This window comes from Mustela lutreola, chromosome 7 (genome assembly GCF_030435805.1).
Source record: "Mustela lutreola isolate mMusLut2 chromosome 7, mMusLut2.pri, whole genome shotgun sequence".
NCBI classification, from domain to species: domain Eukaryota; kingdom Metazoa; phylum Chordata; class Mammalia; order Carnivora; family Mustelidae; genus Mustela; species Mustela lutreola.
In genome coordinates this window covers 151,276,793-151,297,851 of record NC_081296.1, presented here as the reverse complement: position 1 = coordinate 151,297,851, position 21,059 = coordinate 151,276,793, and the positions used below count along the sequence as shown (strand labels likewise).

At 49.0% G+C, this 21,059-nt stretch overlaps 1 protein-coding gene across 7 annotated transcripts in view; it reads left to right on the top strand.

Annotated features, from left to right (window-relative positions):
• The first annotated feature begins 694 nt into the window (after nucleotides 1-694).
• PPP1R13B (protein phosphatase 1 regulatory subunit 13B) overlaps nucleotides 695-21,059 on the top strand; it is a 98,464-nt gene continuing 78,099 nt past the window's right edge. For 5 of the 7 annotated variants that reach the window (XR_009355925.1, XM_059183241.1, XM_059183240.1 and 2 more), the window contains exons 1-2: nucleotides 796-977; nucleotides 1,319-1,454. Coding sequence is in view for 6 of the 7 variants with exons in the window: in XM_059183241.1 (XP_059039224.1) it covers nucleotides 952-977; nucleotides 1,319-1,454 (162 nt within the window). In the remaining variant the exon portion in view is untranslated. Of the gene's footprint in view, nucleotides 978-1,318; nucleotides 1,455-5,665; nucleotides 5,942-21,059 lie in introns of those variants that run through there. The other 2 variants (XM_059183239.1, XM_059183243.1) reach the window with 2 other exon arrangements.

Sequence of the window (21,059 nt, the reverse complement as noted above, 5' to 3'; positions counted from 1 at the left end):
GACAGAGGAAGGGGTCCCGAAGCGTGGCCCTTCCCAGGGCCGGCGTGGCAAAGGAGGACCCCAGCACTGGACTTTCCAGTGCCAGTTCCCTAGGCGTGCATGGAGCTCTGTGGGCATGGGGCAGGCTGGTCCCCACCTCCCCCCAACCAATGGCACTGGGCCGAAGCTTCGGGGCCATCCCGCCTCCTTTCTTTCCTATCTAAGAACCCCCCTTCAAAGCACATCGGAAAGGAGTTCCCTTCCCCAATCTGCCACCTCCACCTTGGTTCTCCTAAGGGGTCTCCCTCCTCCAATCTTGCCACCCTCCCCATGGTAGCCACCGGGCATTGGAAAGCCTAAATCAGGTCCCTCTACTCCCCTGGAAAACCACTAATATAAAATCCAGACTCCTGGCCCACAAACCCCACTGGACCTCATCTCCGTTCACTCTCCGGGCCCCACCCTTAGCCCCCAGTGCTCGCCCCAAGAGTTGCCCAAGTCCATGCCCTTCTCGCCTGCTCTTTCGCTTCCTTGACCTGGTCCTCCTGAGGAGCCCTGCAGGGCTACCTCCTGAGTGTTTGGGTCTCAACTCAAATGTCACCTTCTTCTGGAAAAAGCAGTCACATTTTCTGACTTTACTGGTTTTGTAATACACGTAACCGGTGTTTGAAGTTATTTTCTTTCTGTTCTTGCTTAGCACCTTCTCGCCTGACGAGAATATAAGCTCCAGGGATTTAGGAACCGTGTTTGTCTTGCTCAAGTTTCTGTCCCCACAGCCTGGACCAGGGCTTGGCACCCAGGAGAAAGCCAATCAACCTCTGTTAGCTGAGGGCACTGACCCATAGGCCAAACAGGTGTGTTGCCAGCTCTAAGGTGGCAGGTTGTAACAGGTGACGTGGGACTGAGCAGTCTGGAAGAAGGTGGTTGAGATGAGCTCTCCTGGAGGGATCTGGGAAAACCTTGAAGAGGAGGATGGATTTGAATTGTGACAAGAACAAGTAGCACTTGGGAGGAAATGGACAGAGCGCTTTTGCAGGCACGGGAAGGCGGATGTGCGAGGACTTGGGGGAGGGAATGGCTAGGGTTTGGGGTGGCAGGGGTCTACAGTCCCTGCTGGGAGGTGCTGGGGCATGGGAGGTTAACTTGAAAAAGTGGGTTGTGGCCCTACTGAGGGGTCTTGTTACAGACTGGATTGTGCCCCTACCCCCTGCCCCAAGATTCATATGTCGAAGTCCTAACCCTTCTATAACCTCCCAATGCGACTATTTGGAAAGGAACTCAAGTTTAAAGAGAGGACATATGGGTGAACTCTACTCCAATATGACTGGTGTCCTTATAGGAAGAGGGAAAGACAACAGGGATGTAAGCACAATGAGAAAAGAGCCAGCAAGGGAATGGCCATCTGCAAGGAGAGAGACCTTCGAAGAACCCAACCCTGCCTGCACCTTGATCTGGGACTTCCAGCCCCCAGGATGGTGAGAAAATAAATTTCTGTTGTTTAAGCCCTCCATTCTGTAATCTTTCATTTTGGCTGCCCCTGCAAACTCATGTAGGTCTTAAGATCTTTATATTTTAATTTTTTAAAAGATTTTATTTATTTTATTTGACAGACAGAGATTACAAGTAGGCAGAGAGGCAGGCAGAGAGAGAGAGAGAGAGAGGAGGAAGCAGGCTCCCCACAGAGCAGAGAGCCCGATGCGGGACTCGATCCCAGGACCCTGAGATCATGACCTGAGCTGAAGGCAGCGGCTTAACCCACTGAGCCACCCAGGTGCCCTATGTTTTAATTTTGAATCGTGGTATATTCATCCGGTTCCACAATCCAACATAAAAAGTAATAATGATCAGAAGATCAAGATCGTGAACGGTGATGCATCATGTTGATAGTGTGTGCCCTTGGTAGGATGTGGTGAAAATGGCACTTTACCCATGTGGCCTTCTCACAAGAATCCCCTAAGCTCAGTCTAATGATAAGAAAAACATTAGGTAGGGCGCCTGGGTGGCTCAGTGGGTTAAGCCTCTGCCTTCGACTCAGGTCGTGATCTCAGGGTCCTGGAATAGAGTCCCACATCAGGCTCTCTACATGGCAGGGAGCCTGCTTCCCCCCCCACTTGCCTGCCTTTCTGCCTCCTTGTGATCTTTGCATGTCAGATAAATAAATAAAATATTAAAAAAAAAAACATTAGATAAATCTCAAATGAGGAATATTCTACAAAACACCCAACTTACACTCCTCAAAACTGTCAAGGTCATTAAAAAAACAAGGAAACTCTGGGAAACTGTCACAGCCCAGAGGAGCCTAGGGATACACGGTGACTAAGGGTAATGTGGTATCTTGGATGGGGTCCTGCAACAAAGGACACTGCGTAAGACTAAGGAAATCTGAATGAAGTAGGGACTTCCGCTATTCTGCTGGATTGACCTAGGTCCGCTGGTTGTAACCAGCATACCATCCTCATGCAAGATGCTGAGGAGACAGAAAACAGGGAGGCGAGGGAGACTATGAGAACTGTTTATATTATCTTTGAAATTTTTTTGTAAATTTAAAATGGTTCTAAAAATAAAGTCTATTTTGGGGCGCCTGGGTGGCTCAGGTGGTTAAGCCGCTGCCTTCGGCTCAGGTCATGGTCTCAGGGTCCTGGGATCGAGTCCCACATCGGGCTCTCTGCTCAGCAGGGGGCCTGCTTCCCTCTCTCTCTGTGATCTCTTCCCTTCCTCTCTCCTACTGTGATCTCTCTCTGTCGAATAAATAAATAAAATCTAAAAAATAAATAAAATAAAAAAAATAAAGTCTATTTTTTAAAAACAGTGAAAAGTCTCGCTCAGATTTCTGTCCCTTGTTTGTGCAGTGCCTATTCCTACCCACAGCCTCTACTTCAAGAATCCTTCATGTAGGGGCGCCTGGGGGGCTCAGTGGTTAAGCATCTGACTTCCGCTCAGGTCATATTCCCAGGGTCCTGGGCTTGAGCCCTGCATTGGGCTCCCTGCTGGGCTGGAAGCCTGCTTCTCTCTCTCCGACTCCCCCTGCTTGTGTTCCCTCTCTCACTGTGTCTCTCTCCATCAAATAAATAAATAAATATCTCAAAAAAAAAAAATCATTCATGCAGATATGAATCTATACGGCTTTTCTCCCAGAATGGCCTTTGTGTTTGCTTTAAAGAGCACTGAATCATTTTTACTCTGAAGTATTTCAAACATACCAGGTAGAGGGACAAATACAACCCCCCCCCATATGCCCACCGCCCATATTCAGCACTTACCAGGAATTTGCCTGTGTGTTTCCGCCGTCCCTCCCCGCCTCGCCCTCCCCTTTTTGTTCAATTGTTGCCAAGCAAATGTCAGCCCTCATACATATGCTGTGTGCGTCTCTGTGTAACCTGCCCATCTTCTTACATTACACTAAAGCCTATACCCCCCCCCCCCATCAGGAGTGGTTCCTGAAGGGCCTCTTGTGAACTTGAGTCTGGGTGACAGAAGAACTTTATAGGGCAGGCGTGTGTACATATGACCTAATTATGTCCATGTGGGGGATGATGTGGGCTGGAGGTCAGAGCAGTCATCCGACGCATTTGGTCTGGGTGCGTGGCGGGTGCAGCAGGGTGGAGAGAAGGAGACCCAGCCTTCCGGGGCACTGTGAGGGGAGCCTCTGAGGGATGGGGTCACTAAACAGCCTGCCCAGAGGATAGATGGGGCCTTGGCATGGGGGCAGGGCACGTGCCGCTCTCTGTACCTAGGGGTCCTACAGGCAAGAGTGGGACCCCAATGGCTAGGCTTTCCTTCTCAGAAGACTGGGCTCACTTTGACTACCTCCAGGCAGGGGCCACATTTTCGCAGTGCTCTGGCAAAGCCCGTCCCCTTACCTGGCTTAGTGGGCGAGCACCCACCCCACGATTATGAACATTAGCATGGCAGAGCTCGAAAGCCATTGGATACCACAGAAGCTCATCCCTCTCTGGTTATACAAAGAGAAACGGAGCCTCAGAGGACGGGGTGCCAGTTGCCTAGGACCACACACAGAGTGAGAAGCAGAGCTGGGATTAGAATCCAGGTCCTGACTTCCTCCCACTACCCAGAGCTTTCTCTTCTCTCTCCAAACCCTGGTCCCAGAAGAGATGTGTCACTAGCCATTACTGCCCACGTGTGTAAGTTTAAAACTTCCTGGGCGGTCCCTCTCCCAGGGACATAGGTACAATAAGCCGGCTTGCTAATGATAGCGTAACTACAGGAAACTATTTATGGAGCACTTACCACGTACCACAAACTGTGCTAGGAGCTTTTCATACCTCATGTCTGACCCTCTCCAAATCCCATGAGGCAGCCACCATTATCTCTGTAATGGCCCATTATAGGGATGGGTACACTGAGATTCAGAGAGAAGATGTAGCTTGTCTAGGATCATGCAGTGAGGGCGTGGCAGAGGCTGTTTGTCTAACTGGAAATTCTACACTCTTAAATACCAACCACTGTGGCCGCTGAGGACCAGGGGCGGCTTCCCATGAAGGGGACAGCTCTTACTGCCTGACCTCCTCCCTCCTTGCCCCCGCAGCCTCACCCATCGGCCTTGGGGCTCTCAGAAGATGCAGAGGAAGGGACAGGCTACAGATGGATGGCCCCTGGGACCTGCTGCCGTCTCCAAGCAGCCGGGCCCATCGCAAGGGGGTTGATGGCCTTTGGTGTTTGGGCCGTAAGCAGACCTCCGTGTTCAGGGTGCTCGTGGAAGTTTCGGCGCTGGCCGTGGAGTGCGTCAGGCACAATCTCGTCTCAGCCAGGGTTCAAATGATTGGCACAGCCTGGAGGGCACAGAAAGGGTACCTGCCCTTTCTGTGACCTTTGCTACACGGTGCGTGCCATGCCCTGCGCCGGGCGCTGGACACGGGGCCCTGGTCTCCGTCCCTCAGGCGCTCAGGCCAGAAGGAGGTGTCAGGGGAGACAAGGCTGTAGGAAGAGACCTGGGCCCTACAGATGGGGCCTGGGCTCGAAGCCGGGTCGTTCGAGCAGCACCGACGCTGGCACAGGTGGGCACAGGCGTTCGAGGCCGGGGGTATCGCGGGCGTGAAGGCCGCATATGGAGTGCGGGCGCGAGCCCCGGAAAGCCGGCGGGAGCGGGGCCCCGGGGACCGGAGCGCAGGGCGGGCTCCCGGGTCCACCCCGAGCGCCGCGGGGCCGGGTCACGTGGATGTTGGGGGCGCGCCACGCCCCTCGGATCCGGACCCCGGCTACAGCCGCGCCCGGCGCGGGGAGCCCGGGGTCAGGCCGCGGTCAGACGCGGGCGCGCGCCGTCGCCGCGGGATGCGCCCCGCCCCCGGCGGCCGTCCGGAGCCCAAGGTTCGAGTCCAGGCCCGGCGTGGCTCCCTGCGGAGCCGCGCCCGGGCCCTGCCCTCTTCCGGCCTCCGTTTTCCCTTTCCCGAGGTCTCGGAGAACCCGTGCTCTCGGTCGCGCGCGGCCCGGAGCCCGCAGGCCTCCACGCGGGGCGGGGCAGCAGCGAGGCGTCCGCAGCGCGCCCGCCCTCGGGAGCGCGGACGCGCACGGGCGCGCTCTCACCTGGCCGCCGCGAGAGCGGCTTTGGGCAGGCGGGGCCGGAAAGCCCCGCCCCCGGGCCCGCCCCCCGCCCCCCGCCCAGCCAATCGGAGGGGGTCGCTGGCCCCGTGTGGGGCGACGCGCTGGGGGCGGGGCCTGCGGGGGCTGAGGAGAGAGCCGGAGGGCCGGCGGCGCGAGGCGGTCGGGCGGAGGCGGCGGCGGCGGCCGCTCCCGGGACAGCGACGCAGCGCGCCGGCGGCCGCGACAGGGCCGGTCAGGCTCCGCAGCCCGCCGCAGCCGCAGCCGCCGCCTCGCCGCTGAGGGCCCGAGAGCGCGGCGGCGGGCGCGCGGCCTGCGAGAACGGCCGGAGCGGCGGGCGCGGCGCGGCGCCGAGCGTCCTGTCAGGCGGCCGGAGGCGCCGCGGACCCGCGCCGAGATGATGCCGGTGGGTGCGGGCGGCGGCGGCTTCCTCCGCGGGCGGCCGGCCAAGCCTCCTTCCTCCCGCGGCTCCCCGCCCCCGGGGCCCGCGCGAGGCCGGGCGGGCGGGGAAGGAAGTGGCCTGGCGGGCGCGCCCGGCCCCGGCGCCCCCCGGGCGGGCAGGTTGGGGCGGCGCCGGGGCTGTCAGCGCGGGCCGGGCGGGGACCCGGGGCCCAGGGCCGGGGTCGGCGGCCGGGGCCGCGGCGAGGACCGCGACGGGTCCCCCGCCTCCGGCGCCCCCTCGGCCGCGGCTCGGCCCTTCCCGCGACCCTCCGAAGCGGGGGGCTGCCCGGAGGGGAAGCCCGTCCTGGCGGGTGGCCCGACGCGGGGTGTCGTTTGGCGCCCGCGGGGTTTCGGGGTCTCGCGGCGCCCCCGGGCCCCCGCCTGCCGTTCGCTGGGCTCGCGTTCGGAGCGGGCGGCGTGGACTCCCCGTGCGGCGTTCCCACGCCGGGCGCCCCACGCATCTCCGCAGCGCTTCCCTGGGTGGGGAATCCTGTGGCATTGGGGAATTTACCGAGCGGAGGGACGCGGGGGGCCATTGGGAGCCCCTCGCGCGCGGCTGGGGCGGCCGCGGTCGCTGTGATCCGGAGGTGGAGCGAGGTGGGTCGGCCGCGGCGCCGCCTTTGTCCTGTCCTCCAGGACGCGCTCTGCCGCGGTGGGCCGGGCCCTGCCTTCACCTGCCGTCCGGGTCGCGGGGCGCGCCGCGTTCCCGGCTTTCCGACCGCGCTGCGGGGAGGCGGACGCCAGGCCTGGCGGGGAGCGGGACCCGGCGTCCGGCGCACGCCCCGCTTTCCTGAGCGCCTTCAGTCGCAGTGAAATCCTCGAACGCGCGTACAGCCGCGGCGACAGACCCCGGCCCGAAGCGACCTCCTCGGCGCGAAGTCACGTCTCGGACGGAAAGCGCCGTCCCCCGCATTTTCTGCTTGGACACTGCTCCCGCGCGCCGCGCCCTCAAGGCCGTTTAGATTAGACCCCCCCCCCCCATCTTTCAAGTCGTTTCCTGTCTTGGTAGCGTCGCCCCCCTTCCGGACTCGGTCCAGCACGTCGTGTCACGGAGCCCGGAGCGCTGACCGCCTTGACCCTCAGATCCCTCTTCGGCATCGGGGCCCGTGGGTTTGGACGCGCGGTCTCGTCGCGGCGGGCGGGCGGGGCGCGGCCGAGGGCGCCGAGCGCCGCTTCTGCGACTTGTTAGCGTGTGACCTTGAGCAAGGCACAGTCTCAAGCCCGGAGTCGCTCTGCAGCAGGAATAAAACGAACCGGCGCCCGAGGGCGTCTGAGCATCCGCGAGGGTCACGGGTCCCAGAGAGTCCACGGATGCCGTGCGGTGTTCCTCATTGCGGATGCGGCTCCGAGTCGTGTTTCTAATGCGAACCTCGCTGGTACACGTGCGCAGCCGAGGCTTGGATCCGGAAAGCCGTGCTGCTGAGATCACGCGCCGTGGGCCGCGCCGTGGGCCGCGCGTGGGCCGCGGCCGTGTGGAAGGGCGGCTGTGGACGCCGATGGCTCTCGTCGCCGCGCGGCGTTTGCGTGCGGATGCCCGGGTGGGAAGGGCCTTGCGCCTCCGCACGGTCCACGCAGACGCTTAGCTCTGCTGCGCTCCGTTAGTTTCTAGGCTGTCTTTATCACGTTTCTTTTTTAAGAAGTTTGCTTACAGTTGGGGGATTTCTTCATGATACTCAAAGTAATCAAATCCTACGTTACAACAAACAAGTCTATTAACTATTGAAAGCACGCTGCTTTTGTTTTAAAATGCCTTCTGGAAACACATGGTATTTCTCTTGGTCTCTTTTGTGGACTTTGGGGCTGTATTTCTTCTTGATCCCTAAAAAATTCTACTTGGAGGATTGAGTCCTTCCTCCATTAACACAGTTGAGGCTGGTCGTAGATTTAATACAGTTCTAAGGACATGCCATTCTTTCTTGGTCCTGCCTTAAACTGTGTATCCAAGATATAAATGAGATTTTTCTTTACTGTATGGTTGGTGTTCCTCATCATGAGGAATCCTCAGAGGAAGGTTAGATCCTATTTTGCAGACTTTGTGTAGAGCAGTACTTCCTAATAGGAATGTAATGGGATCCACACAAATGTGATTTTAAATTTTCTAGGAACTCCATAAGAAGATGATATTTTAGTCATGTCTTTTATTGAGTCGTGCCATTATATCAGAAGTGTTGTTTTAACAAGTAACCAACAGGAAGAAATTTACTAATGTGGTGTTTTACTTTTTTATTTTTCTACACTAAATCATTGAAATCCAGTGTGAAACTGATGAAGCTTTACATTTATAGTACACGTCAGTTTACAGGAGCATGTTTCAAGTACTCAGTAGCCACATGCGGTCAGTGGCTACCATCTTGGGCAACGTAGGTTTATATTTCTTTTAGTTATTTGCAAATTGGCAGTTAGTGTGTATTGTCTGTGGTAACTTTTAATTGATCAGATGGTTTACTGTAGCAGCCAGTCTCTCGGCTGTTGGGAATAAATGGGAGTATCCTGCCACGTTTTCATCTGACACAATAAAGTCTTTGTAGAGGACTTCAATTTGCCTGTTATGGGAAGTTCTGTGACTATTTACTTTTTTTTTTTCTTTTAAGTGGGCTCCATGCCCAGCATGGAGCCCAGTGTGGGGCTTGAACTTGTGACCCTGATATCAAGAGTCAGTCACTTAACAGACTGAGCCACCCAGGTGCCCCTGGGACTATCTACTTTTAAACAAAGTTATATTTTGGAATTTTCCCTTATTAAAATAGTTTTGCGTTCTGATGTCCATAGTCATTCACCTTTTTGCCAGGGGATGACATTTTAACAATGTTTTCCCAAGAAGAAAGTGGGCTGTAGTTTAAAGGTTACTCGTTGGGTCCTCCCTAAGATCCGGACCTGAAAGCGTTTAGGCCGCACCTTAATAACTTTGATAGAAATAAGAATATTAATAAAAATAGCCTGATTCAGACCATGAAAGTATGAAAACTGCCTTGCTCATTGGTCAGCAGTTGGTCACTCTCTTTTCAAAAGAGAGAGCACTTCGCAGCTGGTAAAACTTCCTGTGCAGAGGCGAAACATGTATCCGGGGAATGGCGCTAAGGGTACTTTCTTCTCTTCCAAAGGAATGTGAACGTGAGTAAAGGAAGTTCAGTGATTCTACAGTGTGTGGTTTTGTTTGTTTGTTTGTTGTTTTTTAGATTTCATTTATTTATTTGTCAGAGAGCGAGAGAGCAGGCACAGGCAGACAGGCAGGCAGAGGCAGAGGGAGACGCAGGCTCCCTGCCGAGCGAGGAGCCCGATGCGGGACTCGATCCCAGGACCCTGGGATCATGACCTGAGCTGAAGGCAGCCGCGTAACCCACTGAGCCACCCAGGCGCCCTACAGTATGTTTTGTTCATACGACAGGCACTCTGTTGGTAGTGTTTCTGTCATGTTGGTAGTGACTTCTTACCTGCAGTGGACGCCACGTAGTGTGACCAGCTGATTCCATTCCTTTCTGTCCTGGGAGCTGTTTCAGCTAGGGGTTAAATGAGTTTGTACTTAACATTTAGTTCTCATTAAACTTATTTTGGGTATTCGCTTTCTTCCCAGCTGTGAACAAAGATACCTGAGGTACTAGAATAGGTCTGTCTTTGCTTAACCCATCAGCTGTCCTGTAATCGATACAATTAGAAGTAGGGAGATTCAGGTTCTCGTCCCCACTTGTTAGTAACCTTGTGACCTCTGGACTTAATTTGTTTGGGCTTCAGTTTCTCACCTGTGAAGTGAGTTGGTCTTGGTGATTCCCAGCTGTTTATGGTTGGCCCGGCGGTTGATGATACGTAGCAGATACTTTCATGAAGGGCAATAATCAGGCTGCATCAGAGGCTGAGGCAACCAGACACTTGTTTTGACAGCCCTGACAGTAAGCTTGTTCGCTGCCCAAGTGCCTTTGTACCATAGAGCAGATAAGGGCTCCATAGGTGTTTACTGTTATTGTGAATTAATAATTTAGTCACTTGATAGGCTTGAATGTGTAGCCTAATGCAGTAGCCAAAACCCTGAAGACTGGAGAAGATTTTCTTTTTAACTCTAGTTTCTTTCTTTATTTTTTTAAAAGTTTTTATTTTGCCAAGGGAGAGAACCAGCTGGGGGGAGGGGCAGAGATAGAAGCCTACTCCTGGCTGAGCAGGGAGCCCCATGCCGGACTGGATCCAGCACCCTGGGATCATGACCAGAGCTGAAGGCAGCTCTCAAACCGCTGAGCCACCCAGGTGCCCTTTTTTTTTTTTTTTTTTTTTTAAGATTTTATTTTTGCAAGAGAGAGAAAACTAGTTTCTCTAAATCAAAAATTATAGGCATAATATTGTCATTTAAAATAATTCTAGCCTTTAGATTGCCCAGAAATTCATAAAAGGAAAAGCAAAGCCTTGGTCATACAAAGATGTATATTTAAAAGCTTGTATTATTGGGGCGCCTGGGTGGCTCAGTGGGTTAAGCCGCTGCCTTTGGCTCAGGTCATGATCCCAGGGTCCTGGGATCGAGTCCTGCATCGGGCTCTCTGCTTGGCAGGGAGCCTGCTTCCTCCTCTCTCTCTGCCTGCCTCTCTGCCTGCTTGTGATCTTTCTCTGTCAAATAAATAAGTAAAACCTAAACAAAATAAAAAATAAAAGCTTGTATTATTACAGCTTTATTGAACTTAAAAATCATCTTTGTGGATGACTCTTCTGAAGGCTGCAGTGCAAAGTGGAGCTGTAAAGTGGCAGCTCTGGCTGCTTCCTGCGGCTCAGTCTGGTGATTCTTGAGTAGCTGTGGTATTTGTCATTAGGTGCTGAGGCCCTGTGTCACAGGTTTTGTGGCGGTATCACTGTTTTTATGGAGAACTGAGGCTCAAGAGGTAGAGAAACTTGCTAAGGTCCTCCAGCTGGTAAGCAGTAGAGCAAGGTTTGAAAACAAGCTGACTCGAAGCCTTTGCTCCTAATCTTCGTGCCAGTCACTTAGGGAAGTTTGTTGTAGTCCAAGCACTTCGCGGGGGGTGCTAGTGAATTGAATTTGGCAAAATTTTTCCTGTTATGCTCAGCTCAAACAGAGCTTACTATTTAAAAGAATCCTGAGGTGAATTTTTAAAAAATTCTGGTATAGTTAACATACGGTGTTATATTAGTTTCGGGTGTACAGTGAGTGAGTCAACAATTCTCACATTACTCAGTGTTCGCATAAGTATACTCTTCTTTCCCCGTTTTACTCACCCCTGAGTCTGGTGACCATCCGCGTGTTCTCTCTAGAGTTAAGAGTCTGTTTCTTGATTTGTCTCTTTTTTTCTTTGTTCTTTTGTTTTGTGTCTTAAATTCTACATATGAGTAAAATCATTTAGTATTTGTCTTTCTTTGACTTATTTCACTTAGCATTATATACTCTAGCTCCATCCATTTGTTGCAAAGGGCAAGATTCCTTTTTTTGTTTTTGTTTTTGTTTTTTTTTGGCTAAGTAATATTCCATTGGGTGTGTGTGTGTGTCTATATATATATAGACACACACAGCATCTTCTTTATTCACTCATCTATTGATGGTCACTTGGGCTGCTTCCATAATTTGGCTATGGGCAGATAATGCTGCAGTAAACATAAGAGTGCATGCATCTTTTCAAATTTGTGTTTTCGAATTCGTTGGTTAAATACCCAGGAGTAGAATTTTTAATCATATGTTCTATTTTTAATTTTTTTTAAAGATTTTATTTATTTATTTGACAGAGAGAGATCACAAGTAGACAGAGAGGCAGGCAGAGAGAGAGAGGAGGAAGCAGGCTCCCTGCTGAGCAGAGAGCCCGATGTGGGACTTGATCCCAGGACCCCGAGATCATGACCTGAGCCGAAGGCAGCAGCCCAACCCATTGAACCACCCAGGCGCCCCTATTTTTAATTTTTTGAGAAAACTCTGTAGTGTTTTCCAGAGTGGCTGCCCAGTTTACATTCTTACCGACAGTGTTTAAGGTTTCTGTTCTTAACACCCTCACCAAGACTTGTTGTTTCTTGTGTTTTTGATTTTAGCCAACTGACCAGTGTGAGGTGATATTTCATTGTGGTCCGGATTGGCATTTTCCTGATGCCAAGTGATGCTGAGCATCTTTCCATGTGTCTCTTGGCTGTCTGTCTTTGGAGAAATGTCTATTCATGTCTTTTGCCCATTTTAAATGAGATTATTTGGGATTTTTTTTTCTTTGGTGTTACCAAGGTAAATCTTATTGATAAAAAGTGATAGTTTCAGGGGCGCCTGGGTGGCTCAGTGGGTTAAGCGTCTGCCTTCGGCTCAGGTCATGATCCCAGGGGCCTGGGATCGAGTCCCGCATTGGGCTCTCTGCTCAGCAGGGAGCCTGCTTCTCTCCTCATCTCTCTCTGCCTGCCTCTCTGCCTACTTGTGATCTCTGTCTGTCAAATAAATAAATAAAATCTTAAAAAAAAAAAAGTGATAGTTTCCATCGTCTTGAGTTTGGGGACAATTCTTATTTGAATGTAAATGTAAATTTTCCGTTCTTAGCATCCACTTTGCATAGTCTGTGCCGATATATATGCTTAAGAGTTACTTTGGATTTTTAGCATGACAGGAACTTAAATTGTCATCATGTTATTGTGTTGAAGTTATATAACTGGTTGTGGACATGTATTTTTGTGTGTGTTTGCACAGATGGGCAATGCAGCAAAATTCGGTGGTATTTTGGTGCCCTGAAGTGTTGTTGCCATAGTTATTTTACAAACTGTGGTTCTGGAAATGATCTTAGGAATGGTGGTAATCAAATTCTATTGTGACACTTTCTTGGCTTAATTGCTTTGTTTTATTTTGCTGCAAATGTAGCTGTATGATTGTTCTTACTAACTGGTAAGCAAAATCTACTGTTACTGGATTTTGTAAAATAAAAATCTTTGCATGGTGACATGTAGAACAATAAAAGACTGGGAAAATGAGGTTGTTTTAAAATTAATGACATTCAGGGGCGCCTGGGTGGCTCAGTGGGTTGAGCTGCTGCCTTCGGCTCAGGTCATGATCCCAGGGTCCTGGAATCGAGTCCCGCATCGGGCTCTCTGCTCGGCAGGGAGCCTGCTTCCCTCTCTCTCTCTCTGCCTGCCTCTCTGTCTACTTGTGATCTCTGTCTGTCAAATGAACAAATAAAAAATCTTAAAAAAAAAAAATTAATGACATTCAAAATCTTAGTGTATAGTTCAGTACAGGATCTTGCTAGTACTGTTGTTAGTATAGCTACAGAAAATGTTAACTGAAGTTTTGGCAGAATCACGATTTATTTATTTATTTATTTATTAAGCATTATTATTATTATTTTTTTTAATTTATTTGACAGACAGAGACCACAAGTAGGCAGAGAGGCAGACAGAGAGAGAGAGAGAGGAGGAAGCAAGCTCCCCACCGAGCAGAGAGCCCAACGTGGGGCTTGATCCCAGGACCCTGGGATCATGACCTGAGCCGAAGGCAGAGGTTTTAACCCACTGAGCCACCCAGGCGCCCCCAGAATCATGATTTAAAATATATGTCATGATTGTAATCATCCTAGCTCAGGCAGATGTAAAGGCCCTGTGGTAGGACCATACCCAGCATACTGGAGAAAGGAAAGGTGGCTGGAGCAGAGTGTGTGAGGGGGAGAGAGAGAGATAAAATCAGAAAGGTGATGGTGGTGGGGGAGTTGGGGATCTTGTAGGACTTTACAGTTTATTCATTTAGGCTTCTTTTTTTAAAAATTCTTGACATTTATTTGAGAAAGAGTGAGTGTGAGCGGGGGAAGGGGGAGAGAATCCCAAGCAGACTCCCTGCTGAGCTAGGGCCCTGACACAGGGCTTGATCTCAAGACCCTCAGATCATGACCTGAAATCAAGAGTCAGACGCTTAACCCACTGAGCCACCCAGGCAGCCCTCATATAGGCTATTTTAAAGACAGGAGTTATGATAAATTTCTACCAAAGGAAATGAAACAGTGATTTATTTTTTATATCATAAATAGTTCTGAGTAGTAGGCATTGCCTAAATGTAGCAGGTAGGAGTGTGGGTCTTGGTGTCAGTTGGCCTAAGTGTGGATTCTGTCATCACCATTTGGCTCTCTGACTTGGGTAAAGTTACCTGGACCTTCGGTTCTTAAACCAAGGGTAATAGCAACTTTGTAGGGTTGTCAGGAGGATCAGGTTGATTATTGCAGTGGAAGGGGCCTGTTGTGTAGTAGATGCTCTATAAATGGTAGTTATTCGTGGTAAGTTTTGTTTTTTCTGGGAAGTTTTCACCATCTCTGCATTGGCCAGATATACCAATAGAGATATGCAACCCAGTGCATCGTCTTCTTTTAAGCTATAATTTATATGCCATAAATTCACCTTGTAACCTGTACAGTTCAGGGGGTTTTAGCATCATCATAAGGTTGTCCAACCATCACCACTGCCTCCTTCAGAACACTTTGCCTGATGTGTCTTTGTGGTACTTGCCGTAGTTGCAGTGTTAAACACTCGTTCCTGTGACTGCTTAATGTCTCTTCTTGTCTTAGACTGTAAGGTTCATGAGGGCAGAAGCTGTCCTCTTTCTATGCCACTTACCACCAGCGCCTGTGCCAGGGACTGATTGCACAGTTGGCGTTCAGTGACAGTTTGTTGAATGAAAGAAGATGTAATGAGGAGAGTAGCATGGGACCCCGTGTGAAGAGGGTTGTGTGTGACACAGTGGGGTTCACATGTGATCCTGTGGGTCATCAAAGACCATCAAACATTTATAAAAAGTGGAATAGGGTGATCAGATTTGTTTGAAAGAGGGATAATTCTGAAGCCACAGAGAGTGGACTGTGGAGTAAGGGAAATTAAAAGGAAGCAGGAAGAGTGGTTAGGAGACCAGTTGGTGCAAACCAGCTTTGACCTGCAGAAGAGAATGATCCAGTCAGTAGGTAAAACAGATCTGATGGACTGTGTGATTGCTTGTGCGCGCGCGTGTGTGTGAGAGTGTGTGCGGTTGAGAGAGGCAGGAAGGAAGCCCAGCGGCTGGTGTTGAGGATAACCGGTTTATTGCTTCTGCAGCCAGGCTTGTCTTTCCTTTAAGATAAAGGCCACTTGAGAAGGGATAGGTTTTCAGGGCTTAAGGGGACCATTGAGTTTTATTTTGGTTGTTTGGAGCTTGAGAGGCCTGCTGTACCGAGAAAGAGGTTACTCTTAGATCTTAGGGTAAAATAAACACACCCAGTTAAAAAAAAAAAAAAATCACTTGCCCAATATTAAGTGGTTTTTAATGCTGTGGTTTAGGCATTCTAGGTCGCTGCCTGGCATCTGTGGCATACCACACATATCGTGCCTTGTACTTGTCAGTCAGCCCCACCCTAAGTCCCCACTGGGCCTGCCAGAGCTTCCCGGGCCGGGGCTGGCCTAACCTCTTCCATCTTTGTGCTCTCAGCACCTGGAAAGCTTCCCATGCGCATGCACACTGGGTGTAGCAGTACGAGCTGTCTTTGCACTGATACTTTGGATTCTGCTTTCTACTCTAGGCTATGTTTACATTTCTAATGGCAGTCTTGAAAAATAAAATTAGTAAGTAATAATCAACCTCACAAATGATCAACATATAGACAGAGATTTTTGTGGTGGACCTGGAAATGAGGAATGAGGTTTGGGCAAAATGTGAAGAAAGATGAAGAAAAATTTGACAGTTTTAAGATTAACAAGAAAACAAACCGGACAGTAGGAGCAAAGAGTGTTTTGTGATAGGAAATACATGTGAAACAGATAGCCTAGTGGTTATCATCTCAGACTCTCGAGCCCAGGTTTCACATTCTGGCTTTGCCACTTGTTAGTCCATGACTTCCGACAGATTATTTAACCTCTTCATGCTTATTTTCCTCTTTAAAATGAGTCTAATAACAGGATGTTTCAAAAAGCCATTGTGAGGATTGTCAAATGCTTAGAGCATTCTGTTAACAGACAGAATAAGTACTCAGTAAATGTTCTCTTAAGTTTTCTCTAGCAACCAGAAAGTTTCACGGTGGGCAGGATTCAGTCAGAAAAGGACCCTAAGTGCATTTTATCCCATTAAGGTGGAATGCTTATGTTCTTCATGCTGAGAGAACATGGTAGTAATGGCAAAATCTATCAAGTTGCTAGGACAGAGAGAATGATTGGCTTGCTTTTCTTGGAAATTAAAGTTTACCTTCTCTTTCCAGTACCTTCTGTTTTCTATTTTTTTTTTTAAGATTTTTATTTATTTACTTGACAGACAGAAATCACAAGTAGTCAGAGAGAGAGATTAGAAGAAGCAGGCTCCCCGCCGAGCAGAGAGCTCAATATGGGGCTTGATCCCAGGACCCTGGGATCATGACCTGAGCCGAAGGCAGAGGCTTTAACCCACTGAGCCACCCAGGCGCCCCACCTTCTGTTTTCTAGACCACAGTTTAGAACCAGGATACAATTCAGTTCACTCGTGTTCTACCAGTGAGCTGGAAGTTACTCCCTTCTTTCTGGTTTGTACTTAGAGGGTACCTTCCAGGCCACCCCATATAAAATGCCCCTCCCTTTACTTTATTTCTCTTTATAGTACTTATGTCCCCCTGGCATTTATTTATGGCATTTGTGGGATGTCTTCATGCAGGCAGGGTTTTGTTTTCTTTTGCCACTGCAGTAGCCCCAGTGCTTGGGATGGGGCCTCCCCTAAGCATTCAGTAAGTACTTGTTTACTGAATGGCCTCAACAGGCATTTAGGGCAGTTCTTATATTGCTGGTTCTGTGCCAGGGCCAGGCATGGGCCTGCTCTCCTTGAGCTCCCAGTGGGGAGCAGTCATGTAAACAAAAGTGTCATTCCAACAAGGTAAAAATCGTTAAGAGCGATGGAGCACAGGGTACAGCAGAGCACAGCAGCAAAAGGAGTCCTCCCAACCTTGGGATGTCGGGGGAATTTCCAGAGAGGAGGTGATGTTTGCATGGAATTTCCAGGATGAGGGAGAGGGGTAGAGATGATGGGGAAAGGCTTTAGGTAGAGAGTTGAACGCGTGCAAGTCATTGAGATCTGAGTCTGCGTGATGTGTTGGGGGAGATGGCCTGGAGAATGAGGCCAGTTGAAATGAGGGAGGCTAGAAAGGTGGGTACAGGTCAGATTCAGAGGGCCATGTGTGACCTGCATAAGAGTTTGAACTTGATCCTAAGAAAGATATGAAACTGTTGTGGGTTTTTAAAAATTGTGGTAAAATATAATAACATAAAATTTACCAATTTAGCCATGTTTAAGCATGCAGTTCTGTGGCATTAAGTGTATTGACAGTGTTGAGCAACCGTCACCACCATCTTGTCTCCAGAACGTACTCCTCTTCTCAAGATGAAACTACTGTTGCAGGACTTTGAGCCGAGTTGTAAAGTCCTTCACTCAAGTTCAAGTTGGTACTACGTGTGTAGAGCCTATGGGAGGACTCAGGTAGTTGAGGCAGAAAAGGGCCTCTGCTCAGTCAAAAGAGTCATGGAAGAATCTAGCACTGAAGCCAGTGTGTGGGAGACCCTCTTTAGGCCCTCCTGTACTCGTGTTGCACAACCCAGATTCACCTGGCTTCTCAGTCTTCAGACGCTGTATCTGAGGTATCTGTATCTGGGGGGAGTGCAGCTGCGGGCAGTCTGCTGGGAACCACAAAAAGACCCACTTTAAGCACAACCTATGGTTGTGGTCTGAGGGTGGGCAGCCTGACCTCCGTCAACACCGAAGATGATCACAATTACAGATTACAGATTACACACAGGGTGGTGGTTAAAGTTCCTCCTGATGACTGAGTCATCAAGAAAAGAGTAAATAATACCAGTGATGTAGACAGCGGCTGGGTACATTTTACGTGAGCTCTGTCCAGTAGAAACATAATGGGAGCCACAAGGTGTTTTTTAAATTTCTAATAGCATAGGGCGCCTGGGTGGCTCAGTGGGTTAAGCCTCTGCCTTTGGTTCAGGTCATGATCTTAGGGTCCTGGGATCGAGTCCCGCATCGGGTTCTCTGCTCAGCGGGGAGCCTGCTTCCTCCTCTCTCTCTCTCTGCCTGCCTCTCTGCCTACTTGTGATCTCTCTCTGTCAAATGAATAAATAAAATCTTTAAAAAAAAAAAAAAGCTCTTTAAATTTCTAATAGCATGTTCAAAAAGTGTAAAGAAACAAATATTACTCGCTACATCCAAAATTATGTAAGCGTGTAGTTAATATTAAAACCTTATTAGTGAGATACTTGACATTCCTTTTTCATACAGAGCCTCTCAAATTCAGAACATATTTTATACATCCAGCACATTTCATCTCAGACTAGTCACCTTTTAAAGTTCTCAGTAGCTCTGTGTTTGGCTGGCTGTTGTGGCCATTCCATGAACAGGCTTGGTTTCAGATTTGGCCTCAAAGGAACTGGACTCTCAGTTACTCAGAGAGTGCCATCATTCAAAACATACCTCAAGGATTATAGGTAGCTGGTGTTTCATTGTAATTTTTATTTACTAGTTTTTGGTTTTGTATTTGAAGAACTATTGAGAGGCAATATAGTGCAGGAGTTAGAGAGCATGGATTTGGGGGCAGACCGTCTGGCTCTATATTTCCTACCTGTGTGATGTTGCATGAGTTCCTTAATGTGTCTGTGTCTCAGTGTCCTCATCTGTAAAGTTGGGGTTGTTGCAGTACCCACCTCATCGGGCTTTGTGAGCACTACGTGAGCTGTTCTGTACAAAGATCGTCTGACAGTGCCTGGCATATGTGAAGCCGTATGGGTGTGTGCTGTTGTCCCCAAAATGTTCAATGATTTCGATGCAGTACATTTTAAAGACGTTCTTGGCTTTGGAGGCTGCTTAACTTCAGATAGGCATTTAACATCTTTCACAGTGAGGAAAAAAATGTGATTGCAGTTTGGTGGGGATACTTTCTAATGATGTCTTTGAGTAACTTTCCTGTTGGCTGCAACATCGAGGATGCTTAACAACCACAGAGATGGTGTCATCAATGATTAAAGAATCTTAGGATTGCAGTTACAATTAGGAAAACGTGAAGGGATGAGTTTAGTACTGTTATAATTAAATTCTCTTGAAGATCCTTCATGAACCGTACTATGGCTGGGGAGACTACCTAGTTCTAATTTTTCTCCCCTTGGTCTTTTGCAACACTGGATTATTTTGAGAGTTTTACCTTATTGCTATTATTTGTAAGTAGAGTGGAAGGGTAACAAAAGTAAAACCAAAATATGAGAAGATAGTTATGTAGAAAGTCAAAGGCGTTTAAGAGGAGGTCCTTTATCGCCTTCTAGAGTAAAGCACAACTGGAAATGTAACCAAATTATGGTTTGGGTATGTAAATGTCAAGTTCCTGGCATAGAAGAAAACAGTGCCTGATGAGGGGTTCCCTAATCACCGCTGTGTTCATCTTCCTTCCCAGTCAGTGGGACAGTTAAGCAGATTCTCTCCATTTAGAACACAGTCAGTCTACCCATATCCTGGCTCCTGTATCCATTAGCCACTCCTCTCCACGGCAGACTCCTTTGTCTCAGCCTCCATGTTGCTTCCTTTGGGAAGTATGTCCTGGCGCTGGCATCTGGATCAGGCGGTCCTTCCGTGGGATGTCATGACGCTCCACAGTTTCCCACTGCAGTTTCCTGCTGTCTGTGTCTTTCAGCTCCAAGTTCAGTGACAGTGGAGACGTTGACTATGTGTGCCCTGAGCTTGGCCCAGGGCCAGGTTGGGCTATGTAAAATGCGCTAAATGAATAAGTGATTCTGTAAACGTGTCCAATTTGTGTTCTTTACAAAGTAGCACTTTGCTTCACAAGATGGGATTTGGCTTCTTGTGCCTCTTCTGCAGTGTTTTATGGTAAAACAAGCCAACCTGAGAGCCTAATTCTAATGTCTTTATGTGGTTGTTGGCCTCACGAATTAAATCCTCAGATATCATTGTTAATAGAAAATACCATATGGTCCAGCCGGTGTCTCATATTCCTTTTGGGGAGTTGCTAGTAATTAGATTCTAAAGCTTATATGGGGTAACTGGGAGGAGAAAATGGGATATTTTAATTTTTTTAAAGATTTTATTTATTTGACAGATCACAAGAAGGCAGAGAGGCAGGCAGAGGGGGAGGGAGAAGCAGGCTCCCTGTGGACATGGGGCTCAATCCGAGGACCCTGAGATCATGACCTGAGCCAAAGGCAGAGGCTCAACCCACTGAGCCACCCAGGTGCCCCAAAAATGGAGTATTTTTATAGTAGCAGTAATAGTAGGTGCTCATGCTTTTGGTAGTAAAGTCAAAGTAGCTATGTTCTATGACTAAATTTAATGGAAAAATGAACTTTTGTTTTTACTTTGCCTGCTTTTTTATTATGCAAAAACTGTTATTAAAGTCTTCTAATCTGAAGTTCTATGGCTAATGATACATAGAAGAACCTGTTTCTAGCAGTTTATGAGATATTGGCTAATAGAGGAGAAATCTGGTGCTGGAGTTTACCAAGATCAAAATTCTGCACTGCTGTGGAGTCAGACAGGACAAGACTATAAACTCAGGATTCTCAGTTTTTCCAGACTCAAACTGACAGGTAGATCTTTGCAAAATTTCACTGCTTTCATATCTTTTCCCCTCCCCCAGTAATACCTAGCATAATCTACACTGAAGTGCTTTAGACTTCTGTTTCGAAAATTTCAGTTTCTTGTGGGTTGAAGCCTTGTCTCTGTTACTATAAAGTAGGAAGGGGTCAGACAAGTAACTTCCCTAGTGCTGACTCCTCACGATGTGAGCTTAGAGCTGAGTTAGAGGGCGTATGAAAGGGAAGCTCCTAGAGGAGCAGGTGGGCTCTGAGCCTGAGTTGCACATGAGTTCTGAGAATGAGAGAGGCCAGGGGACCACGGTGAGAGTGGGGGGCAGTTCTCTGCTGGTGTTGGGCCTGTACTTTCAACAGGTTCGGTTGTGTCCCATTGTATGCCAGGGCTCTGTGAAGGATCTGAGTGATACAGTAGGGAAGCTAACATTGTACAAAACAAGTGACACTCAGCAGATAATTATACACCAAATAGTAACCTTTATTATTTGCTGACACAGTGCTAGGCACTACACACTTAGAAAAATTGATTTGCTGTCTACAGGGGGTTCATAGTCCAGCTAATGGAAACTCGCATA